At 44.0% G+C, this 23,527-nt stretch overlaps 2 protein-coding genes across 5 annotated transcripts in view; both read right to left on the bottom strand.

The window, feature by feature from the left end:
• CSNK1G1 (casein kinase 1 gamma 1) overlaps positions 1 to 9,189 on the bottom strand; it is an 89,297-nt gene extending 80,108 nt beyond the window's left edge. For 3 of the 4 annotated variants that reach the window (XM_063449292.1, XM_063449291.1, XM_063449289.1), the window contains exon 1: positions 8,614 to 9,189. The gene's annotated coding sequence lies outside the window, so the exon portion shown is untranslated. The remainder of the gene's footprint in view (positions 1 to 8,613) is intronic. The other variant, XM_063449290.1, reaches the window with a different exon arrangement.
• Positions 9,190 to 12,073: 2,884 nt separating this feature from the next.
• On the bottom strand, positions 12,074 to 14,709 carry PCLAF (PCNA clamp associated factor). Its single transcript, XM_063445882.1, has 4 exons — positions 14,588 to 14,709; positions 12,736 to 12,816; positions 12,437 to 12,629; positions 12,074 to 12,197 (listed from the first exon to the last, which is right to left on the bottom strand). Exons 1-4 carry the CDS (start codon positions 14,649 to 14,651, stop codon positions 12,152 to 12,154), a joined length of 384 nt encoding a protein of 127 aa, XP_063301952.1. The 5' UTR covers positions 14,652 to 14,709; the 3' UTR covers positions 12,074 to 12,151.
• Positions 14,710 to 23,527: the final 8,818 nt, after the last annotated feature.

The following is a 23,527-nucleotide window of genomic DNA, read 5'->3' on the forward strand; positions in this document are numbered from 1 at the left end:
AAAAAAAATAAATAGAAATTTAAAAAGTCTCAATGATGAAAAACTGAACACATAGTGGCCAAAAATATGGACGCAGTGAAAAAGTGTTGGGGAAAACTTTACACAGACATATTAAGTGTTTAAGTGGTGGATTAGGTAAATTACACAAAAATAGTAACTGGCATCAATGTTCAATTCAAATAGTCATGCAACACACAAACAGGTGTGTGTAATGTGTGTATGTATATATATATATATATATATATATTTGTAAAATATCAAATACAAGTTTCCTGCACACAGACCCCCTTCCTCTATATCAGAGATCTACCTCCCCGATCTCCCAGTATGAAGAGCACACAAAGGTAAAAATACCAGTACGGGCTGTATGGTTCCCATAGACATCTTAATTTCATTCAATTAAGAAAAAACGTGAAGCTGCGTATTAATTACGTTTACTTGCATAAAATATTTTTTTCCTCTTGTCAATTAAACACTACAGACTAATATTAATTATAAAAAAAAAATGTGAATGAAAGTGTATTCAGCATGAGTGACGGCTGAGGGGGGCCAGGCTCTTTTTGTGGAGGACCCGGCATGACCCTCCATAAACGTAAAAGAGCTGAAGCGTCTGGAGTTGAAGAGGATCGGACAGAAGATGATGGCAACGGAAAGAAGTAACAGGTTTTAAGTAAGTTTAACTCATCATACCCAACAACCCTTGCCATTGGACCCCGAGCGGCGGTATCAATATCAGTGATCTTTGCAAATTATACAAGGACCCCAGATGGCGACAGGGTTGCTTTAAGCATAACAAGGGATCCTATAGACTGTAAGCTCGTTTGAGCAGGGTCGTCCTCTTCAACCTATCATTCCTGTAAGTGTTCTTGTCATTGTCCTATTTATAGTTAAATCCCCTTCTCATAATATTTTAAAGCGCTATATAAGTGCCGATAATAATAATAATAATAATAATAAGATAGGCACACTGTAGTAGTTAAGTGCCAGACACAGGCCAATCAAAAACATGAAATCAGACTGAATCAAACTAATATTTTTGCAGTAACTTTTAAAATTATTTTTTTTACATTAAAATAACACAAAATATATCAATAAATCAAAAATAAAATATTTTTCCCAATATTAAATCAATTTTAACGTTTATCTAAAAAAAAATATTAAATCATTTGCAAGCATTATCCAACAATATAATCTGAGGCCTTAGTGTGATAACGCAAAAGTAAGAATTCCATTACAGATGGCTAGCACACACTGGAAGCAGAGAGGGGCACCCAAAACAGCCAGTCTTAAGCGGTTTGTAATCAGACAGTCCAGGGGACTCAGCATCATTACCACTACAGAGGGTGCTTTGATAAAGCGGATGAAATGCTAAATTAAGGAAAAAGGTAATTGGTTACTTTAAGCAGATGACAATGAAACTGCATTAAAGCAAATGTTTCTTGGAAACTAATAGGCTGCAAAGTGCAAATTATCTATATAAAACCAGATTTACAAGTTAACTACCACAGCCATAAACAGTGAGATATTGAGAAACTAAATAAAAGCTATATTTGATTGGAATTATTCACCATGCAATATCAATATTTAGCCAAGCTGTAGCTATTTTAAAAAATATATATATGTTTTTCCAAGTGAGGATTTTGCTTAAAAATGCATAATTTTTATTTTAAAAATGGTCGTTGTCTCCATAGAAGGAACATGGAATTTTATTAAAGACACGGAGGCTCCTATTATGCATATCTCTTTCTTTATTTCCTCAGCAGCAAAGATAGAGGAATATAAATATTATCAAAAATGAAAGAAAAAACTGTACAGGCATAACGAGTAGCCAATCACATAACAGAGGAAGTAGCTATATAAGTCCTGTGTCTCCCACAATCCCCCTCTTTCTTTGCTGCTTCCTCAGACAGCTAAGTATTTTACTTGAGCTCTCCTACTCATTGCATTTTGTTTACTTGTGATTCATGTTTTACTTATGCTTGTTCATTATTGTCGTTTTTATTTATTGTTGATTACTATCTAGTACCTACATCGTTGGTGTATTTGGGGGTTTCCCCTAGGGGCTTTGCCCGCCGCCGCGGGCTGTTTTTCCCTCATACCGCCCCTGTTGCCGCTTCTCGGCGCTATCTCAGCCGCGTGCCCCCTTTCTCCGTGGACGCGACTGAGTGTGCTCGTTTTCCCCTCTCGCGGGCTGCCCACGCGGGTGGGTGCACGCGCCCCTTCCCCCGCCTGGAGCCGGTCCACGGGCACACCCTGACACGTGCGGCGGTCATTTTGGGCGATCATTCGTTTCACCCTGCTGTGCCGTGCGGTCGGTCCCTTTACTACGGGTCCCCTTACTACACCAACGATCAGGTTTAGCTTTTTCTCTGTTCTGCTGGGTTAATCAACCCATTTCTAGTATTCATTATGCAGGATAGCAAGGATGGGCCTACCGTCCCCTCTGGGGATTTTCCAGTAGATAATCCTGAGGGCGCTATGGCCTCTCAGGAGCTCCAGGCCCTGTTAGAAGCTACTATGGCTTCCTCCCTTGAGAAGGCTATTGCCTCCGCTATGGGGACTGTCTCATCCTCTTTTGCCCAGTCCCTTCAGTCTGTGCTCTTGCCTTCTATGGCTGCCCCTAACCCCCTGGGTGTGGGGTCCCCCTCCCCTGCCCTAACTGTGCCGGGTGCCCGTAAGGCGAAGGCAAAGGCTAGACATATCGGGTCCCACTCCTCGATGCAGGCTTTGCCTGTCATGATTGACACGCCTCTGGCGGTCGCAGATAGCGCGCATCCCACGCGCACAAGAGCCCCTGGCCGGGCTAAAAAGGCTAGATTGTGGAAACGGGCTAGAGCCCTGGATGATGGGTCGGATACCGACCGGAGTGTGGACAATGATTCCGATGTTATGGAATATGACTCCTATGGGGAGGACGAGTCTGGCGAGGATCAACCCCTTACGGGTGTAACCCCTTCTGGGTCCTCTGCCGTTCCCCGTAGAAAAGTGCCAGACCCCGCTGGGGATAATGAAAAAGGGCTTTTAGACCCACAGGGGAACCCCCTGTTTGACCCGGACGACCTGCGTCACCCGCGGTCTGCCGAATGGGTCCCTCCGGACCATATCGCCCAGTATGTGGCTAAGAGGATTCGCACGCCTCTGTCAAAGGAAGGCCGCAATAAATTGCGTGCCGAATGCCCACGACCTTCCCTCCCTGGCGCTGCCTGTAAGACCCCTGACGTGGACCCTCAAATTGCCCAATTTCTTAATAAGTCTGGGTGGAAGCCCAAAAAGGGTCTTGATCACTCCCTGAAAGGGTGCCAGGATAAAATTCTGGATACGCTGGGCCCCCTGTCTAAGCTGTACGAGCTCCTTGAGGCAGCCCGTAATGGCGACTCAGTTCTCGATATGGATGTGGCCATCGGGTGGGTCCAGCGAGCTATATGCCTTGTGGGGAATGCCAACACAGCTATGTCTTCCGAGAGACGCAAGGCTATTCTTTTGAAGATAGACCCTAAGCTGGCTGCTATGACCGTAGCTGAACCTGACTCAGCCGATGAGGGGATGTTGTTCGGCACATCCTTCGTGAAGGACATGGGGTCCTACGTAAAAACCTTTACGGCTATTGACAAGGCGCAAGCTAATATGAAGCGCGTCTTCGCGCCCAAGGTTTTCGGTGGGGCCGGGCGTAGCAGGAACCGTCCTCCCGGCCGTGGTTTCCGAGGCTCATTCCGTGCCAGCAGAGGTTCCTTTTTCCCCTCTCGAGGGTTCCAGGACCCGAAAACGCCTCCTTTCTTCCCGGCTAGAGGGAGATCGTGGGGCTCTAGATACCCCCGTGGTGGGTCGTCGGGCAGACGCCCTTATGGTGAGTACCCCTTCTTCCCTTCTCGATCAGGTTCGGGTGGCGGGGAGGCTAGCCTTATTTTACCCAAGGTGGGCAGTTATTACCTCAGATGCTTGGGTTCTGCAATGCGTAAAGGGTTACCAACTAGATTTTGTTTCCCTACCTGTCCAAACGTATACCCCCAGGGAATTGTCCCTCCCACAGGAGCAGGACGCGATGATCTCCGCGGAAGTCGCGGAGATGTTCTCAAAGGGCGCCATCGAAGAATTGCCATTCGCCACTCCAGGCTTTACGAGCAATCTCTTCCTTGTACCCAAGAAAGGGGGCGGTGTCCGCCCAGTGATAAACCTTCGCCCTCTCAACGCCTTCCTACGCTACCAACATTTCCAGATGGAAGGCATCCATTGTCTCAGAGACCTTCTGAGACAGTCGGATTGGATGGCCAAATTGGACCTGAAGGATGCGTACTTCACGGTTCCAATAGCGATAGAATCCAGGGACTACTTGCACTTCACCTGGCACGGACGGCGTTGGCGTTTTACATGCCTTCCGTTCGGCCTCTCCTCGGCCCCCTGGTGTTTCACCAAGGTTATGAAGCCGGTGGTGTCGTTCCTCCGTACCCGAGGGGTTCGACTAATTATTTACCTGGACGACATCCTAATCATGTCCCAGTCGTTGGAATGCCTGAAGTTGCATTTAGATTGGACGATCAACCTCTTACAGAACCTAGGTTTTCTGATAAACTGGGACAAGTCGGTCCTGACACCCGCCCAGTCTATGGAGTTTTTGGGGTTCCAGGTGGATTCCGTACGGCAGTTCCTGTATTTGCCAGAATCCAAAATAAAAGCCATCCAGAAGGAGCTCCGTCGAGCTCTTCGCGCTTCGGACTTGTCAGTCCGGCAGTTGGCGAGGATCATCGGCTTGCTGGCCTCCTCCATTCAGGCGATATTCCCAGGCCCCTTACATTACCGGGCTCTCCAGCGGCTCAAGGGGTCACACCTACGTTCGGGTCGATCGTACGAATCCCGACTTTGTCTGGACGAGGAGTCCAGAGACGAGCTGGTATGGTGGTTGGCACACATGGAAGCCTGGAACGGAAAAGCAATTTTCGGTTCCGTTCCGGACGTGGTCATAGAATCAGATGCCAGCTTGCACGGCTGGGGGGCTCGTTGTGGAGACATTTCCACGGGGGGCAGATGGTCCGACGCAGAGAAGTCGTTACACATCAACTGCCTAGAACTCCTGGCGGGGGACTTTGCGATTCGCAGCCTTACCCCTGGAAAGGCGAACTGTTGTGTTCTCCTCAAATTGGACAACGTATCGGCAGTCCGATACATAAATCACTTGGGCGGAACCAAGTCCAAAATGTTGGCTCTGCTGGCGAAGGACTTTTGGCAATTCTGCCTCCTAAACAACGTCTCGGTGACGGCGGAACATATTCCGGGTCTGGACAATTCAGGTGCGGATTGGAACTCCAGACATTTGAGAGACTCGGGAGACTGGCATTTGCACGCCTCGGTCTTCCAAAGCTTAAACAGGCTGTGGGGTCGGTTCGAGATGGACCTGTTCGCATCTCGACTGAACACTCAGTTACCGAGGTTCTACAGTTGGAGACCGGACCCGGCGGCAGTGGCGACGGATGCCTTTCTTCAAGAATGGCCTCCAGGCCACCTGTATGCCTTTCCCCCATTCAACATGATCGCTCGTACGATCTCGAAGCTGGTTCGTCACGACTGTTGTCTGACCCTGATCACCCCTCTGTGGAGATCACGTCCGTGGTTCCCTCGTTTGATGGAGTTGTCCATAGACTTCCCTCGTCTGTTGCCGAACTTCCAGGACCTCCTTCGGGATCCGGATGGGAACTCGCACGAATTGGTGCTCCAGCACCAATTGCCCCTAGTAGCATGGTTCCTTTCAGGGGACGCTGGCTTGTCCCTGACGTTCCACAGTCGACTCTCTTGCTCCTCGATAACGCCTGGGCTCCGGGCACACGATCAGCTTACCGAGCTGCATGGAAGTCTTGGTCTGATTGGTGCATGGAACGGGCAGTGGATCCCATATCTGCCCCTCTCCATTTGATCCTGGGGTTTCTTACAGCCCTGTTCGACTCAGGCAAGGCGTACAGGACTATCAATGTTTTTCGATCGGCCATTTCGGCCGGTCATGGTGGTTTGGACGGTGTACCCATCGGCAAACATCCTTTTGTATGCCGTCTTCTCAAGGGTATTCGCTTCGTCCGTCCGCCTAGGTCGCGGTTTTCGACATTTTGGGACGTCAACATTGTGTTGCGGTTCCTGTCGGATTGGTACCCTAACCAGGACTTGACTCTTAAACAACTATCCTCCAAGATGGTTATGCTGTTTTGCCTGGTCTCTTGTAAGAGAGTCTCCGATGTTAGGGCTCTTGACTGGGGTGCCTTTGTGTTTACGCAGGATGGCGTTACTTTCACCATATCTAGGAGAACTAAGTCGGCGTCCAAATCCTTCGTATATCCTAGATTCCCGTTGTGTCCGGCGCTCTGCCCGGTGGATTGTTAAAAGGCCTATCTAGAGGCTACACGTACGGTGCGCTCATCTGAACGCCATCCCCTATTCATTTCGTTTAAGGCTCCTCATCGCCCAGTATCGACTCCGACGCTGGCGCGTTGGATTCGTTGGCTTTTATCCCTAGCGGGTATAGACACATCTGTCTTTACGCCTCATTCTGTAAGGGGTGCTATGGCTTCGAAGGCATCCACAGTTGGTTGCCGCCTGGAGGACATCATGCGCGCAGCGGACTGGTCCCGAGAGTCGACCTTCAGAGACTTCTATTTCAGACCAATTGAACACGTCGCATCTCAGGTGATAGCACAGCTTTAAACTTGCATAATAGGAGCCTCCGTGTCTTTAATAAAATTCCTAGATTTTACTAGTAACATGACGTAAAGTCATGATTTTATTAAAGACACGGAGGCGAGTATTATTCCCTCCCACCCTCCCGGTGTGGATTTGGGATTGGAGATGCTTCGATGCAATGCAAGTACGTGGGCAATTGGGTCTGTATTGAGTTCATGTTTTTGTACTATGTAGTTTTTATCATGCTTAGATGATTTGACAGTTTTATATTGATTTCTAATCATGTATATATTCTATTTCAGAATCATGTTTCATGTAGATCCCTCACGTTTATGTTTGGTAAGTCTACAGTTTGAGTTTGGAAATTACCATATTTTTCTATCTTTTTAGCTTGAAGTTCTCGTTTTGTTTCCCGTTTCCTGTTTGGATCAAGTGGGACATCGTTTATCTTACCTGGTCTTCGGTTGCGCAAGAAAGAGGGGGATTGTGGGAGACACAGGACTTATATAGCTACTTCCTCTGTTATGTGATTGGCTACTCGTTATGCCTGTACAGTTTTTTCTTTCATTTTTGATAATATTTATATTCCTCTATCTTTGCTGCTGAGGAAATAAAGAAAGAGATATGCATAATACTCGCCTCCGTGTCTTTAATAAAATCATGACTTTACGTCATGTTACTAGTAAAATCTAGGAATTTTTCCCATTAGCAGATTATTTAAATAAATCGCAAACCACTTTCATGCTGCCATCAAATTACATTTCATGCTGACAAATACTTCAAATGTCCAGCATACATAATGAACATCAATTTTAGTTTCTCTATGGCAGCATTCTGTAATGGAACTCAGAGGCATCATACATTCCAGGGATTTCACTATTCAAACACAATAATCTCTAAAGTCTATAAAGGTATAATCTGATGACTAGCATGAATTGTATATTTAGGATAGTACACAACACCCTTGTCAGTGATTACAATTATTTACTTGTCTTGTATAAACAAGTACACATTTAGATGTCCTCCATGTTAAATTACAATGCAGGCAAGTCTATCTAAAGCAGGGGTGGGGAACCTTCAGTCATCCAGATGTTGTGGACTACATATCCCTTGATGCTTTGCCAGCATTAGGGCTGTAAGAGCATTAATGGAAGAAGTAGTCCAAATCATCTAGAGGGCCAAAGGCTCCCCACGCCTGACCTAAAGAAATAAACACTGGGATGGGTCACCTGCCCATATGCGATATAAACAAACACAATTTTTAAAAACATACCATTTTCTTCTACAGGTTTATTAATTATTAAATAGCTGTATTGATTTCATACTGAGTGGTAGAATCAATCCACAAAGCTGAGCCAGAAACTCAGATCATCAACTACAGCTTAATGACAATATTTCAGTGTGATTGATTAGGGCTAAACAAATATCAGTATTATTAATATGACCATCAATGCAAAATACACAAAATCTCTTTTTTTTTTTTTTTTAAACATACAAATTATGAGTTATATATTCCCTTATTAGATGAGGTTCCCACGACATGCAAAACCCCATCGTTCTTAGGTTAGAGACATGGTTCCGGATCTTTGAATTTGGATCTTAAATGATGCCCCTATTGGTTGGAAAAGGCAGATACTAAAACAGGCCATAGGCAACTGCCCACAATAGGTTATCACCTGAAGCAGCACTGCCTTCCCTAGTGCATTGGAGACCCCCCACCCACCCCATGACAATGTGAACATTCCAATGAAGATGTTTTTAGAATCATTTTTGCAATATGTTATCATTTTAGAATATCCTGTATCCCATTTATAGATAAGTCACCAAACTAATTTAAACATTGAAAAAAATGCCATGTACATCCCTTGGATCCCTAACAGAGACCCCTGATAGATAGAGCAGCACTGTGAATTCAGGGGTCTCTGATTGAGATGGATATTGAGACTCTGCCCTCACCTTGGTACCTGTTCTGGTCCCCCCACTCAGGGGGTCTCCTAGCCCAGGGAGTGGGATGCCTTTGTTTGGTGTCCTGGGACTCCTGGTTCTCTGGAGAAAGTGGTGGTCTAGTCTTGCTGGGGGTCTCCTAGCCCAGGGAGTGGGATGCCTTTGTCTGGTTTTCTGGAGAGGGTGGTGGTGGTCTTGCTGGGGGTCTCCCTGGGTTTCCTCTCACTCCCAGCAGGTCTTAGTATTGGGGTACCCGGTCAGAGAGAGGGGGTGCAGCTGGTCTCCTTCACCTGCTGAGCTCCTATTACCCAGCGCTGGGACGGCAGAGCCCAGTGAGGAGCACACAGCACTCAGTGACCGCCGGCGGCCCCCCCGAGCATGGCCCTCCCCGGGTACACGGCTGGCTGGCAGGCAGGGCAGAGAGCTCAGCACACAGCGAGGATCCCCCCCCGCCAGGCTCCGGTATACCGAGTAATGGCGGCTGTTTCCGGGTTGTCGGCCGCCCCCTTTCCCAGTCTGAGCTCCCGGTATCTCCTCACAACACGGAGCTCCCACACCGGAAACGCTAATGACGACTCCGCCCTTTGCTCCCGCACAACAAGGAAAGGGGCGTGGCCTGGAGAAACAAGCGTCATGACGTAGGGTGCACAGTGGACAATGAGGGGAGAAGCTCCCGCCGGCCATCTTGTTTACGGGCAGCCGGGCTCTAGGTGGGCAGGAAAACCCGTCGGCAGAGAGAAAGGCTGCGGACCTAGACACTCGTCGAACAAGCGAACTGCTGTTTTGAGTGGATCGATCAGTATGAAGAAGGCTGCCCAGCGCGTGGTATTCTCTGGCATGGATAGCTTTGCCAGCATCCAAGATGGCGCCGGCAGGGTTATCTCACCATAGTAACCGCTTGTATAGTTACCATGCGGAAGAGCTCCACACTTCCTGCCTGTAAGACTCAAGCGCCCCCTAGTGGATTCTCACCAAACCTCAGATATAACTCAGCTTGCAGTTTAGCTATCTTGGAGTAGTTTATGTAATCTGCAACCAGATTCTCTTCTCTTGATATATGTTTTCTGGGCCAAGTTCAAAGGTGTTCATTGTGTTTAATAGATTTTTGTTGATCCTCCTTGATTGTTCAGATAAAATACTTAAGCCCTGCTGTCCAATGTTTTCTTATCAAAAGTCTAAAATGGAAGAGCTCTGGAAACTGCGATTAATTTGAAAACAGTGGTGCCCCAGGTAACAAGTCCAAGTGTTATAAAGTGCTTTGACTCCTTCAGTCGGGGTGTTGCTGTACTGATTTGTGTTGCTTGGAATGTTTCTTTAAGAGTAATCTCTCAATATCTCTTGTAGCTCAGACGCAGCAATGACATGTAAACGTTCAAAGGGAAGAGCAGCAGATTTCAAACTGACAATTAACCAGTACTCTTATACAGGGAAGCATTTTAACCGAAACTCCTTTCACAGCACATCAGATTGTCTTCCATTGTTCATTTATATATTCAGTGCTAAATGTCACAAAGGATCAGTGATTTGAAGTGGGCGTGGTGCCTGGAGTTTGTATGGGCACATAAACCCCTTTGCTGCTGAAAACGCCATATGGGCATCTAACCAGAACTTAGAGTTCATTCCCGGCCAATATCAATTCGGTGTGCATTCCTATGCAAAAGCTCAAACTCATTAGCTGATGCTCAGCTAGTGAATGACCATCAGACTTCAGTGACCATGATGCTTAGAGAAACTCACTAATTTATTTAAAAGGTTACCATAGCCACCATGAACAATGATTTTAAGTGGTCACTGTGGTAGACCTCTAATTTCTGCTCGAAATGCTGCACATAGTGATATCTGCACTTTTGTGCCAGCAGTTAGTTACATATCTAGCACATCTGCCTATCAATCCTGTGCAAAGTTAAGTTTATCAGCAAGCCAGCAGAAGATTTAACAAGCCTCCCCCTGTAAGGGGAAGCTTACTCTTCACTCTTGCCATTTTATTTGTGCCTCCTCTTCCTTGGCTCAGATGGACATGCGCTCTAAACTGGTGAAATGATCCAAATTCTTTTCTATGAGAAGCATTTGATTAGATCTATTGAGGTGCTTGGTAAAATTTGGATGAAAGCATGGAAGGCAGCTCTGAGAGCATTGACAGGCCCTGGATTAAGATACATTTTTCTCCTTTCTTCGCAAGTTTAAAGACGGGGCGTGGAGGAAGGAGAGAGGGAATCTAAAGATTAATGCCCAATGGGCTAAATTTAAACATTAAATAAAGTTATATTAATTGTTAGTTGATTTAAGCAATTTAGTCCCCAAACAAATTGATTAAAATATGACTGGTGCTTGGAATCCTCCCATGGAACAAGCATGCAGACAGACATTGAGATTTTACCCAACCGTTTCCTGCATTTCTAAAGTTACCATTTATATATTTGTAAGTTTTGATTTTGCAATACAATTATTCCATATATCTTGTTTATACAGTTCTCCATCTTGCCATACATTATTCAGAAATAAATTTGATGTTAGTTTTATGAAATTACCGTTTGGTTTATTTATATTCTCATATGATGGGTTTGTACCCTTACAATGATCAATTGATATTTATTTTTGTTGATCTGAACACTCCTTCAGAGACTCTAATGGACCATAGCTCTGCAAATGACAAATCAACATATTGATTAATCTGTCAACATTGCATGGGACAGCCACTCAAAGTGTTCAAATTACATAAATCAGTAAATCTAATCCAATGCTTCACTGGGCTGTTCCGACCTGATCAATTTAACCATTTGTGAGGTCTCATTCAGGGTCCGAATAACCCAGTGCAAAAACAGTTCTGCTTCCCTCAAAAGCATTTGGGAATTGTGTCAAAACAGTTTGGGCAACTAGAAATACCAAATTATAGCCTGCAACACCATAAAAATGATAGTTTACAAGCATTCCTACCAAGTGAAATCAGACCACTATCAGACAATTAGTGATAGTTTATTTTAACATGGGAAAAAGGGATCGCTTTAGGGAAGTTAAAGGTTAGATATTACAATCACCACGGTTTGTTTTCCATTTCGCTTGGAGGCAAGATGCCAACAGTGTTTATTCATTACTAAGAAAGCAGTCAGAAGTGTGCATAGAGAGGTGTAATTCTGAGACTTTCATAAAGACTGTTACTACTTAATACATACAAACTATATTGCATGTTTTTTAAAAAGCTGCAGCACATAAGATATTCAAAACTAATATTTTAAGTCTCCATTTCTACAAAAGTAGAAAATTCAAAGGAATGGCAGGAAAAATGAAGTATCTGTTAAATAGGTTGCATATAATTCATGTGTAAAGCAGATTACCTCAGAACGTATTACAGCTTGAATGCAGCTTGCATGCAGAGAATCTACTCATGCATTTATGGATAGCAGGTTGAATTTAAGAAAATCCATTTATAAAACCCAACATGACCGCAACCAAGAGCATCAACAGTTCTGTACAAAAAAAAACTACAGACTTTATTTACAAATATACAACAGTTAAAAAAATGGCAAACATGTTAACATGTCCAAAAGTCTTATTAATCTTCTGAGGCAGCTTCATCATCTGAAGGAAGTCTGCGAGATCTGCAACAGACAAGAGATATGCATTACATTTGAGTGACTTCAGGTGTACCGGCATACTGACATTGTACAGACATCAGGGCTCTATGCAATTGTAAAGTTAAACCAAAAAAACATTGCATAAATACTTATGACATTTACTGTAATGACAGCTTTTATAACTTGAAGCATCTCCTCTGTGCAAGGAACAGACTTTACACTCTGTATTTGTTTTATAATAAAAAAGCCCCAAACAAACTTACTTTCTTGGAGCTTTAGATGTACCACTGCCTCCAGCCTCCTCTTCATCTTCTGATGGAATACGGTTTTCTTTTTCAGGTTGATTCTCATTCTCTCCTTGACTTGTTGAGGGAGAGCCAAAGAACTCCCCTATACCTTTCTGCCATTTTGGAGTTGGTCTAACGCACACTGGATTACCACCAGCATATTTATCAACTAAAAAAGTGAATTGAATTAACATTAATTAAACCTAGCCTTAACATAGCAACACTGGATACTCCAAGAAAATCAAGAGATGATATCCAATAAATAACCTACTTACACTTTTTCCCAGTTGGTGATGTAACATTATTAGAGGGACCAGGGCTTCCAAATGATTTCCTTGGGGCTCTGGCAGCAACAGCTTTAAGAAAAAGCAGGTTGTTAAAAAAAAACAAGCAAGTTAACACTTATGAATAAATATGTAAAGCATTGAATCAATTAATTTGATTTAAGATGGTCAATGTCAGTTCAAGTTTGAAAATGCCAGTTAGTCACAATAGATATTTGTGCAGAACTTTTTTTAATCTACTGTATGAGGTTAAAGGTTTAGTTCAAACACCATGACCACTTCAGAGTTTTGAATTGGCCTTGGAGTCCATGCAGGAAACATCTCACTAAGAAATGCAATTTTTTTTTTTATAGCTGCTGAAGATGTAAGTATGCCATTAGCAGCATTTATGTATCCTCTTGTTCCAGGCTGATTTATGTCAATTCTGTGCATATTCTTGCTGAGGGTAATGTATTGCCTTAAAGCTGAAAGTCTGAGCTGGTGAATAAATACAGCAGGTGGCAGTGGTTCTAATACATTGAATCCCATGTATTTCTATGAAAAGCTCACTTAGAGTACATGTGAAGGAACTCACGCAGTGTGATGTTTCTTATAAGTCTATGTCCCCAATGCTCCACTACACTGGACAAAATCAGCCAGCTTTCTGACCTCAGACTATAGAGCTGCTGCTCCACCACAGATCTAGCACCGTAATTAAGGTACATTTGACATAATTTCTTATTTTGAGGGCCACAACGCAAGTCAAAACAAATCTGAATGAAGAAAAATTTATAGTGTCCATATAATGTTATACAGCCTCCGGTGGTCATCAGTTTGACAGCCATGAATGTAGTTTCAAACAAAAGCAGACTGTCTGAGAAGCCAAAGTTGAAAAAGGTATATGATCTACTCAACAAAAACAATTAAAATAAAGTGGTGTCAATGTTTAACATAACCCAGTATCTTATAACAGTCACAGCTTTTCAGGACGCATGTGTAGTTCTGTGTGCTGAGAGTGGCTATTACAGGAGGATGGGCTGCAGAGTAGCCAATAAGCATAGGACAGGGCTTCATATTGAGAGATAAAGGACCACCAAAAAAGAAACCATGGCAAGTTACACTGTCACAGAAACAGCTGTGAACATATACACACACGGCAAGATTGACTGTCAGGAAAGGGAAACCACTTTCATCCTTGAAGAATTAAAAGCCACAAGTAATGATACAAGATTTAAGGCAACACAGTGATATCCACTGCAAACAATCACCAATATCACTCACCACCAGTAATATAATGAAGTGTGACCCCAATACAGTTCTAGCGTTCAACAAAAACAAATTACTTAAAGTTAGTTATAAAGCTATAGTGTGATTGTATCATGCAGTGTGCTGCTGTAACCCAGTAAGCAGGGCTGGGGTTAAACTTCTCCTAGATTTTAGCGCTCAAAGTGACAGCAAAGCATGCTGGGACTCGTAGTTCCTTGGTGTAACTCTCCCTATGGGCTGTATTTACAGCCTGGCCGCTGGCGGGGTGTGAAGTTACCATCACCCAGAGCGGTGCCCCGCGTTACACATCACACCGGCCGGATGGCGGGAAGCTGGCTGAGGGTCACAGAGCAGGATCCGCTCCAGCCGGGAACTTGGCGCCAAAACGTCCAGCTCGGGAGCTCGGCGTATAACCGGACAGTCAGACCGGACACACCCGGAGTTAATAACCGGGAGCCGAGCTCGGCGCCCTCCGTGACAGGATCCAACAAGCCGCCATTACCGAGCGGACACTCCGCCAGGCCGGGTACCGGCTCTCCCCGCCAGGCAGTGAGGGGGTCAGTCAGGCAGTGTGTGCTATGTCGGTAAGTGCGCTCACCCTTCCTGTAGCTGCCACTGCCGCTCCCGCTGGATCCCGCGCTGTCTGCCTTAGTCCGGACCATCGTGCCGCTCTCTCCGCCGCCTGGACGCACAATGACCGCCCCGCGCCAGCGCGAGCCCCATTTAAACTTCCCGCCCTCCGCAACCGCACTTCCTCCCCGCCCCCCTGAGTCCTATTGGGCACGCTCTGCCGTGGCCCCGCCCGTTTTGCTCCTCGGCGACCAATCCGAGCTCAGCTGGAGGTTGTTTCTCACTTTCCCGCCCGAACGTGTTGCTGGGAGTTTGTAGCCGGTGGGAGGAGGGAAGGAGGGAGCTGGGAGTTTCCCGCCTGATCCTCACAGCGCTGTGGGCGGGAAGCCATGCCCTGAGCAAAAAGGGCGATTAAATGGCTGGGACCAAGGGTCTATACATGTCATACTGTGTTCATTAATGATAAATATCACCTAAACCCGTCTCATTAATAAAATAATAAATATCTCCTATACCCATCTCATTAATAAAATAATAAATATCTCCTATACCCATCTCATTAATAAAATAATAAATATCTCCTATACCCTTCTCATTAATAAATATCTCCTATACCCATCTCATTAATAAAATAATAAATATCTCCTATACCCATCTCATTAATAAAATAATAAATATCTCCTATACCCATCTCATTAATAAATATCTCCTATACCCATCTCATTAATAAAATAATAAATATCTCCTATACCAGGGGTAGGCAACCTACGGCACTAGTGCCATGTACGGCACTCGAGGTGTCTTTGCACGGCACTCGAGGCTGCTAGAGACAAACAGGCTCTTTCCTATCAGGAGTCCCAGTAAAACTTCAGATATCTGCTAATACGAAGAGGTGGTGAAGGACAATCCTCAATTTATGCATTGCAGCACGTAGAGGAAGTGATCTCAGATCACTTCCTCCCAGCACTTGTGAATGGGAATCCACACTGTAGCAGAGCAGTTGCAGCTATACCTGGTCGGCCCGATCCCCACTGGAACCTAGGGAAGCTACCCACACTGCTAGATATACACAGAAATGCAGAATAACCCTCCCCTCATACAAATACGAACAGCCCACACACAAACATACACACAATCCCCGCAAACGCAACACCACTAACAATCTACATGCAGCCTCTCACATGCAATACCCCAAACAGCCCCACACACTACCAACATACAATGTGACATATCCACACACAATTCCAAAAGCAGCCCTCATACACAGCCCACATTCATATGTATCATACACCATACCACAACTACTCCTGAACATATACAATATAATAGCTCATATACGCACAAATACAACAATACAAAGCAATTACAGTAAAAATTACACAAGCAGAATACGGCAGCATACACACCTCAATTTAAAAAAAATAGGATCGACACGCTACGGGACATCATAATCCTATATCGGCACAGTGCTGCTAAAAGGTTGCCTACCCCTGTCCTATACCCTTCTCATTAATAAATATCTCCTATACCCATCTCATTAATGAAATAATAAATATCTCCTATACCCCTTTCATTAATAAATATCTCCTATACCCATCTCATTAATGAAATAATAAATATCTCCTATACCCCTTTCATTAATAAATATCTCCTATACCCATCTCATTAATAAAATATTAAATATCTCCTATACCCATCTCATTAATAAATATCACCTATACCCGTCTCATTAATATTATTATTATTGCCATTTATATAGCGCCAACAGATTCCATAGCGCTTTACAATATTATGAGAGGGGATTTAACTATAAATAGGACAATTACAAATAAACTTACAGGAACAATAGGTTGAAGAGGACCCTGCTCAATCGAGCTTACATTCTATAGGAGGTGGGGTGTAAAACACATTAGGACATGAATTTGCAATCAAATAAGGTGGGCTGCCCTTTAGGAGAGGGCAAGAGACAGGTATGCGAGGTAGGGGTTAGTCTTGGAGGCCATAAGTTTTCCTAAAGAGATGGGTTTTAAGGCACTTCTTAAAAGATGCAAGACTAGGGGAGAGTCTGATGGCGGAAGCCAGGCTATTCCATAGGAAGGGAGCCGCCCGCGAGAAGTCCTGCAAGCGTGAGTTGGCCGTACAGGTGGGGACAACGGACAAGAGGTGGTCACGGGCAAAGCGGAGAGACCGAGAAGGGACATACCTATGGATCTGTAAAGAGATATAAGAGGGGCTAGAGTTGATCAGTGCTTTATAGGTGTGAGTTAGTACCTTGAATTGACTCCTATAGCATACAGGAAGCCAATGTAAGGACTGACAGAGGGGTGAGGTGTGAGAGAAACGACTAGAGAGGAAAATCAGTCTAGCAGCAGCGTTCATGTTCATTCATATGGACTGTAGGGGTGCAGTACGGCTTTTGGGAAAACCAATCAGGAGAGGGTTACAATAATCCATGCGGGAAATTACTAAAGCATGGACAAGCTCCTTGGTAGTATCTGGTGCAAGAAAGGGGCGGATGCGGGTTATGTTTTTAAGATGGAATCTACAGGATTTGGCAACATGCTGGATGTGAGGCTCAAAGGTGAGACCAGAGTCAAGTATGACGCCAAGACAGCGCGCTTGCAGGGATGGACTGATGTTAGTACCAGAAACCTGAAGGGAGAGCGAAAGAGGAGGATCAGTATTAGGAGGAGGAAAGACAAGGAGCTCAGTTTTTGAGAGATTGAGTTTCAGAAAGCGGGAGGACATCCAGTCAGAGATGGAAGAAAGGCAAGCAGTGACACGTTGCAGGACGGCAGGGGATAGGTCCGGGGAGGAGAGATATAGCTGGGTGTCATCAGCGTACAGGTGGTAGTGGAATCCAAAAGAGGTAATAGGTTTGCCAAGAGAGGCAGTATAAAGAGAAAATAGAAGGGGACCAAGGACGGAGCCTTGGGGGACTCCAACCGAGACAGGACGGGGGGAGGAGGGGTTTCCCATTGGGTTCGCATGTTTGCCGCGAACGGTTGTTCACGCACAACAGCCTTTGCGGCTTAATGCCGTTTGCAGAAATTTTCACTGACCCGTTCGTGAGTTTTCCCACAAATCCTATATACGGTTTCGCTGGCTTTTCAGCGGCCATCTTGGATCTTGCATAGCGAGAGTCCCGGCAGCCATTATAAACACTTAGTGTGATTCAGAGTTTGTGATGTGTGGACATAATCCCTCAGTGTGCTGTACTACATGTATTTTATTCCTCAAATATCTTGCTATTAATAAAATAATAAATATCTCCTACACCCTTCTCATTAATAAAATAATAAATATCTCCTATTCCCGTCTCATTAATAAAATAATAAATATCTCCTATACCCTTCTCATTAATAAATATCACCTATACCCATAATAATAAATATCTCCTATACCCGTCTCATTAATAAAATAATAAATATCTCCTATACCTGTCTCATTAATAAAATGTGTATTAGTTCCATCTTAACGTGTTGGATACTTTTTTTTGCCACCATGAACAAGGAATGATTGACAGGTTAATCTAATGTGAATTAACACTTTATTAACCAGAACTATATAAGTTAATAAATCCAGGTAAGCTCCTGGCGTTAACACCGAGCAGACACAAACGTCTGGTGTTGGCGCCAGAAGTTGAAAAGTGAAGATGGCGCCACCCAGGTTTGACAGCGTCACAAAAGTATCAATGACCTCTTTGGGGACCCCAGGCTATCGCAGCGCAAGCGCCAATGTCACCAGCAGAAATCTTGGCAAAAAATGCAGGAACACTGGTGCGTTTTCTTTGCTGTGTACTCCTCCTCGTTTTTGCTCAAAAAATCGTTACAAATATAAAACTTCCCTGGAATCCAGCGTCAGACCAAGTTCTTATTTTTCACCTTTTTTCCGTAAAGCCGTGTTATCTTTTTCCTCATTGCCACCCAATAAAATGCTTCTTATAATCCCATTGTACAGTGCTGCGAGATTTGTTGGCGCTTTATAAATAATAATAATAATAATAATAAAGAAGCATTGATCGACATACAGCACGTCTGATGAGCTCCGCAAATATTGCCAATCAGCTTCTTCACATAGAAAAGCATTGAATTCAATGCGTAACTATCCAAAGCGTTCGCCTATACCTACCTGTTGAACGCAACTAAAACACATCGCGTTCGAGAGAGGGTTTCCCATTGGGTTCACATGTTTGCCGCGAACGGTTGTTCACGCATAATAGCCTTTGCGGCTTAATGTTGTTTGCAGAAATTTTCACTGACCCGTTCGTGAGTTTTCCCACAAATCCTATATACGGTTTTGCTGGCTTTTCAGCGGCCATCTTGGATCTTGCATAGCGAGAGTCCCGGCAGCCATTATAAACACTCAGTGTGATTCGGAGTTTGTGATGTGTGGACATAATCCCTCAGTGTGCTGTACTACATGTATTTTATTCCTCAAATATCTTGCTATTGCTGTATTTACTGCCTGTCTCAGGGACCTGCTACAGTTTATTGGAAACCTTAAGGGTGGGTCAGACGGTCAGGTTCTCGTACCTAGTACTCCGGCTTGGGGTGAGCCACAATTTTGATTGGCGCTGCTGAGTGGAGCTGTGCACGCAGTCTCCTTTATTTCTGGGTGTGCCCCAGAATTTGTCTGCCTATATGTGAAATGGCCATGTATACTATAAAGGCTGTTAAAACCCCCTTGTGGTCCCTGCTGATGATCTGCCGTAAGTGCCTATCCACCTTATAACTAAAATACTTATTTAGGAGACTCAGAGTGAATACTGAGATGGAAGATTCCCAAATGCCAGCAGACCTACAGGTCCTGATTAATGCGGCTGTGGCCGCTTCAGTTGTAAAGGCCTTAGCTAAGGAGCTACCGGTTACCCAAGAACTGCCAAAACCGCCCCCCAAGCACTCTGAAAGAGAGACAAGAGAGATGTCAGATGATTCAGATTCATCCTCTAAAGGGCGAAACGCCACTGGAAGGGCGAAAGGTCGAAACAGAAGTCTAAAAAAGGTAAAGCACCCCTAAAAAAGGAGAAACACGTACAAACCATGTCCCAGATGGTATACAATGCTTCCTTGGATGAGGAGCGTGATGTTTACCCCTCTGTCAGGTGTTACCCGTCAGCATCACCATTATCCAGGCACTTCCGGGTAGACGGAGCCCCCTTCTCTGACGCAGTCTCCTCAACGCTACATAGGGAGACCGCGCCAGATTCAAACTGCTGGATTATTGTTGAGGCTTCCCCCGAGATCCTCAGACCGGCTACAAATTATTGCATTTAGATATACATGTACCGAACCCCTGGACTGGAAATCGTTGATCTACCTTCTCCTCTCCTCGACCTCGGATTGTATAAAGTTACCCACTCCTTCTACACCAAGGAAAGGATTCAACTTCACTGAGTTCAACTCCTAACAAAGAGCTGTGGAATCATCTCCCACTGAACCCTAAGTATTTAAATTCAAGTTTTCATTTTGGATTGTGCCTGTTTACGCTATTTGCAATTGCCACACTGTTGCTACATAAAAGCTATATTTTCTGCTTCCTGCAAATAATTCTTCACCTTATACTAATCCTCTTTAGCTACTACTACTGCTACACTGTTGAAAATCATCTGCTGCTTGTTCCCTTTCAGCAACTAACACCCGTACTCAAAATTCTTAAAGCTACAGTAATAGTTTTTTCTTAAGTTCCTTACTTGTTTATTCATCCAATTATTAATTCCTCGTCTTTCTGCAGTTGTGTTCCATCTGTTATTTTCAGTAGCATAACAGAATAATCTAGCCCTAACAATGGAACCAGCAGATATCAATTCCCAAATGTCTGCCTTAACTCACAGAGTGGACACAATTACCCAAGGCATGCAAGACTTACAGATTGCCAATGAAAGAATCCTAGCCTATGTCAGAGACATACAGAATCACGCTCCACAAGCCGTTCTTCAATCTGCTAGTGATCTTGCCATCTGCAACCCTGAAAAGTTTTATGGAGATCGATCCAAATACAGGGAATTCCTGAATTCCTGCAAATGGTTAATCACCCTCAAACCCAGATCTTATCCCACAGAAAGATCTAAAGTCTGTTCTGTGATATCTTTCCTAAGGGGTGAACCTATGGCCTGGGCTCACTCCTTCCTAGAAAATGATGATCCCATATTAGATTCATTAGATGATTTATTTGAAGCCATGTCTCTCCTCTATGAAGATCCTAATAAGCAAGCTACAGCGGATCTGACCATTAGAACCTTACATCAAAAAAATAGACCTGTCGAAGATTATATTGCAGAATTTAAAAGATGGACAACAGAAACCCAGTGGAACGACATAACTTTACGCAATCAGTTCCGTCTCGGGTTATCCGAAGCAGTAAAGGATGAACTCTCCAGAACTGAACTCCCTCCTACTTTAAACACACTGATTCAACTTTCTATCAGTATCGATAGAAGACTCAGAGAACGAAAGGCTGAAAAAGTTCTCTCCAGTTCATTATGGAAAAAAACATTTGCTCCTTCAAAACTGCCTGAAAAAAACCTCACCACAAACAGAACCTATGGAAATAGGTGTGATAAGAAGTCCCCTTACCCCTGAAGTAAGAACAAGAAGAAGACATCTAAACCTCTGTATGTATTGCGCCTCACAAGAACATCTTATTCCAGAGTGCCCTACTGCCCTTTACTGAAACGCTCTAAAGGGGGTAAGCATAATTCTTTTACTTCTGTATTGAACGTACTCCCTCCGAATCCATCCACTCACTTTTCCATATCTCTCATTTTACAGTGGGACAAAGAAAGAAATATGACTGAGGCCATTATCGATTCTGGTGCTAATGGGGTGTTCCTCGATTCATCCTTTGTAACAAATAATACAATCCCTTGTGTTCGTAAAAGCACTTTTGTCTCTGTCAGAGTTATTTCATATCCTCAGGTCCCATAAAAAACAAGACCGTTCCATTAAGAATGATTACCAACAACACTCATTCCGAATTCCTTGTCTTTGATGTTATCAAATCTCCACTTTATCCAGTTATTTTTAGGGATCCATTGGTTAAAGACTCACAATCCGCTAATTAACTGGTCTCCTTTTTCTCTCACTTTCACCTCTAAATATTGTAAAGTAACATGCTTACCACATATCCCCATTCTCCAATTTACTAAAGAACCGGTTATACCTATATGCTATTCAGAGTTCTCAGATGTATTTAGTAAGAAAGAGGCTGAGACTCTTCAACCCCACAGAATATATGATTGTCCAATAGATCTCATACCTGGTGCTCCTATCCCTTACGGACACATTTAGACCCTCCACCTCGCCAGCTGCTTCTGGCATTTTTTTGTAAGAAACAAGGACCAAACCATACGCCCTATTATAGATTATAGAGCATTGAACAAAATAACTGTTAAAAATCGTTATCCCCTTCCACTGATACCTTAGGTAAGGTTAAGAACAGCTACTGTATACACTAAACTTGACAGCCTTGGGGCATACAACCTTATTAGAATAAAAAACGATGAATGGAAAACCGCCTTCATGACCCGATACGGCCTCTACGAATATCTTGTCATGCCCTTTGGGCTCTGTAATGCCCCCGCAACCTTCCAACATTTCATAAACGATATCTTCAGGGATCTTCTGGATATATGTGTTATCATATATTTGGATGATATCCTGATATACTCCGACAATATTAAGGAACATAGGAAACACGTACGATGGGTGTTATCTAGACCGAGGACTCACAAACTATATGCTGAACCAGAAAAATGTATTTTTGAAGTCAGTGAAATCACTTTTCTGGGATATGTTATTTCACCTCATTCCATAAGGATGGATAATTCCAAAATAGATTGTATTCTTAACTGGCCTATCCCTACTTCTACAAAGGATTTACAACGTTTTCTTGGGTTTGCCAACTTCTACAGAAAATTTATTAGAAATTACTCTGACATAGCTCATCCTCTTAATCTCCTCAACAGCAATAAACATCCATTTTGTTGGAATAAAAAAGCTCAATCAGCCTTCAACGATTTAAAAAGAAGATTTACAACTTCTCCTGTTCTTCCTTTACCTAACCCTACATTCCTATATGTCCTGGAAGTGGATGCTTCAGACACGGCGGTTGGAACAGTCCTTTCCCAACAAAAGACACCTCAAGATCCACTCCATCCAGTTGCTTTCTTTTCACGATCTTTGACCTCCGCTGAGAAAAACTATCCTATCGGTGAAAAAGAATTACTAGGTATAAAGACAGCTTTTGAGACTTGGCATCATCTTCTTGAAGGAACAAAAAAACCCACAATGGTCTATACGGACCACAAGAATCCCAAATATCTTTACACAAACAAGACCTTATCAGCTAGACAAGTAAGATGGAATCTCTTTTTTAATCGGTTTAATTTTCGAATCGTTTATAGACCTGGGTCTAGAAACAAAAAGGCCGATGCTCTTTCTAGAATCCCCCACAACCCTTCTCTGGAAGACCTTCCTAAGCTATATAATCCTCCCAATAAAATTATTGGGATTATTTCATCTCTATATGATGACATAAAAGGTCTAAAAGAAGAAGATCTCGAACTTCCCAACTCTCCTAGAGTTCTTAGGCAGCCCAGAACTCTTTTCCGGAATTGCCTAATGTGAGTTCTGTGCAAAGATTATGCTAGCTTTAGTGTACTAATAATCTTAAAGGGACACTCCAGGCACACAGACCACTTCTGACAGACCACCGTTTTCCTGGCACTGCAGGTCCCTCTTCCTCCCACCCCCCCATCCCATGTTGCTGAAGGGGTTAAAATCCCTTCAGTGACTTACCTGTATCCAGCGCCAATGTCCCTCGGCGCTGGTTCAGGGTCCGCCCACGCTCCTCCCCCTCCGGCGTCATCCGGCAGGGGAGACCTATTGCGCATGCGTGGCCGGCGACAGGGGAGACCTTATGCAATGCAGCGCACACGCATTAGACCTCCCCATTGGAAAGCATTGAA

This window comes from Pelobates fuscus, chromosome 3, assembly GCF_036172605.1.
Source record: "Pelobates fuscus isolate aPelFus1 chromosome 3, aPelFus1.pri, whole genome shotgun sequence".
NCBI classification, from domain to species: domain Eukaryota; kingdom Metazoa; phylum Chordata; class Amphibia; order Anura; family Pelobatidae; genus Pelobates; species Pelobates fuscus.

Coding starts and splice junctions, on each gene's coding strand:
- PCLAF (XM_063445882.1), bottom strand. CDS start 14,651: ATGGTCCGGACTAAGGCAGACAGCGCGGGATCCAGCGGGAGCGGCAGT. Junction 12,817..14,587: donor CAGTGGCAGCTACAGGAAGG/GTGAGCGCACTT, acceptor TTTTTCTTAAAG/CTGTTGCTGCCAGAGCCCCA. Junction 12,630..12,735: donor ATCACCAACTGGGAAAAAGT/GTAAGTAGGTTA, acceptor TCACTTTTTTAG/TTGATAAATATGCTGGTGGT.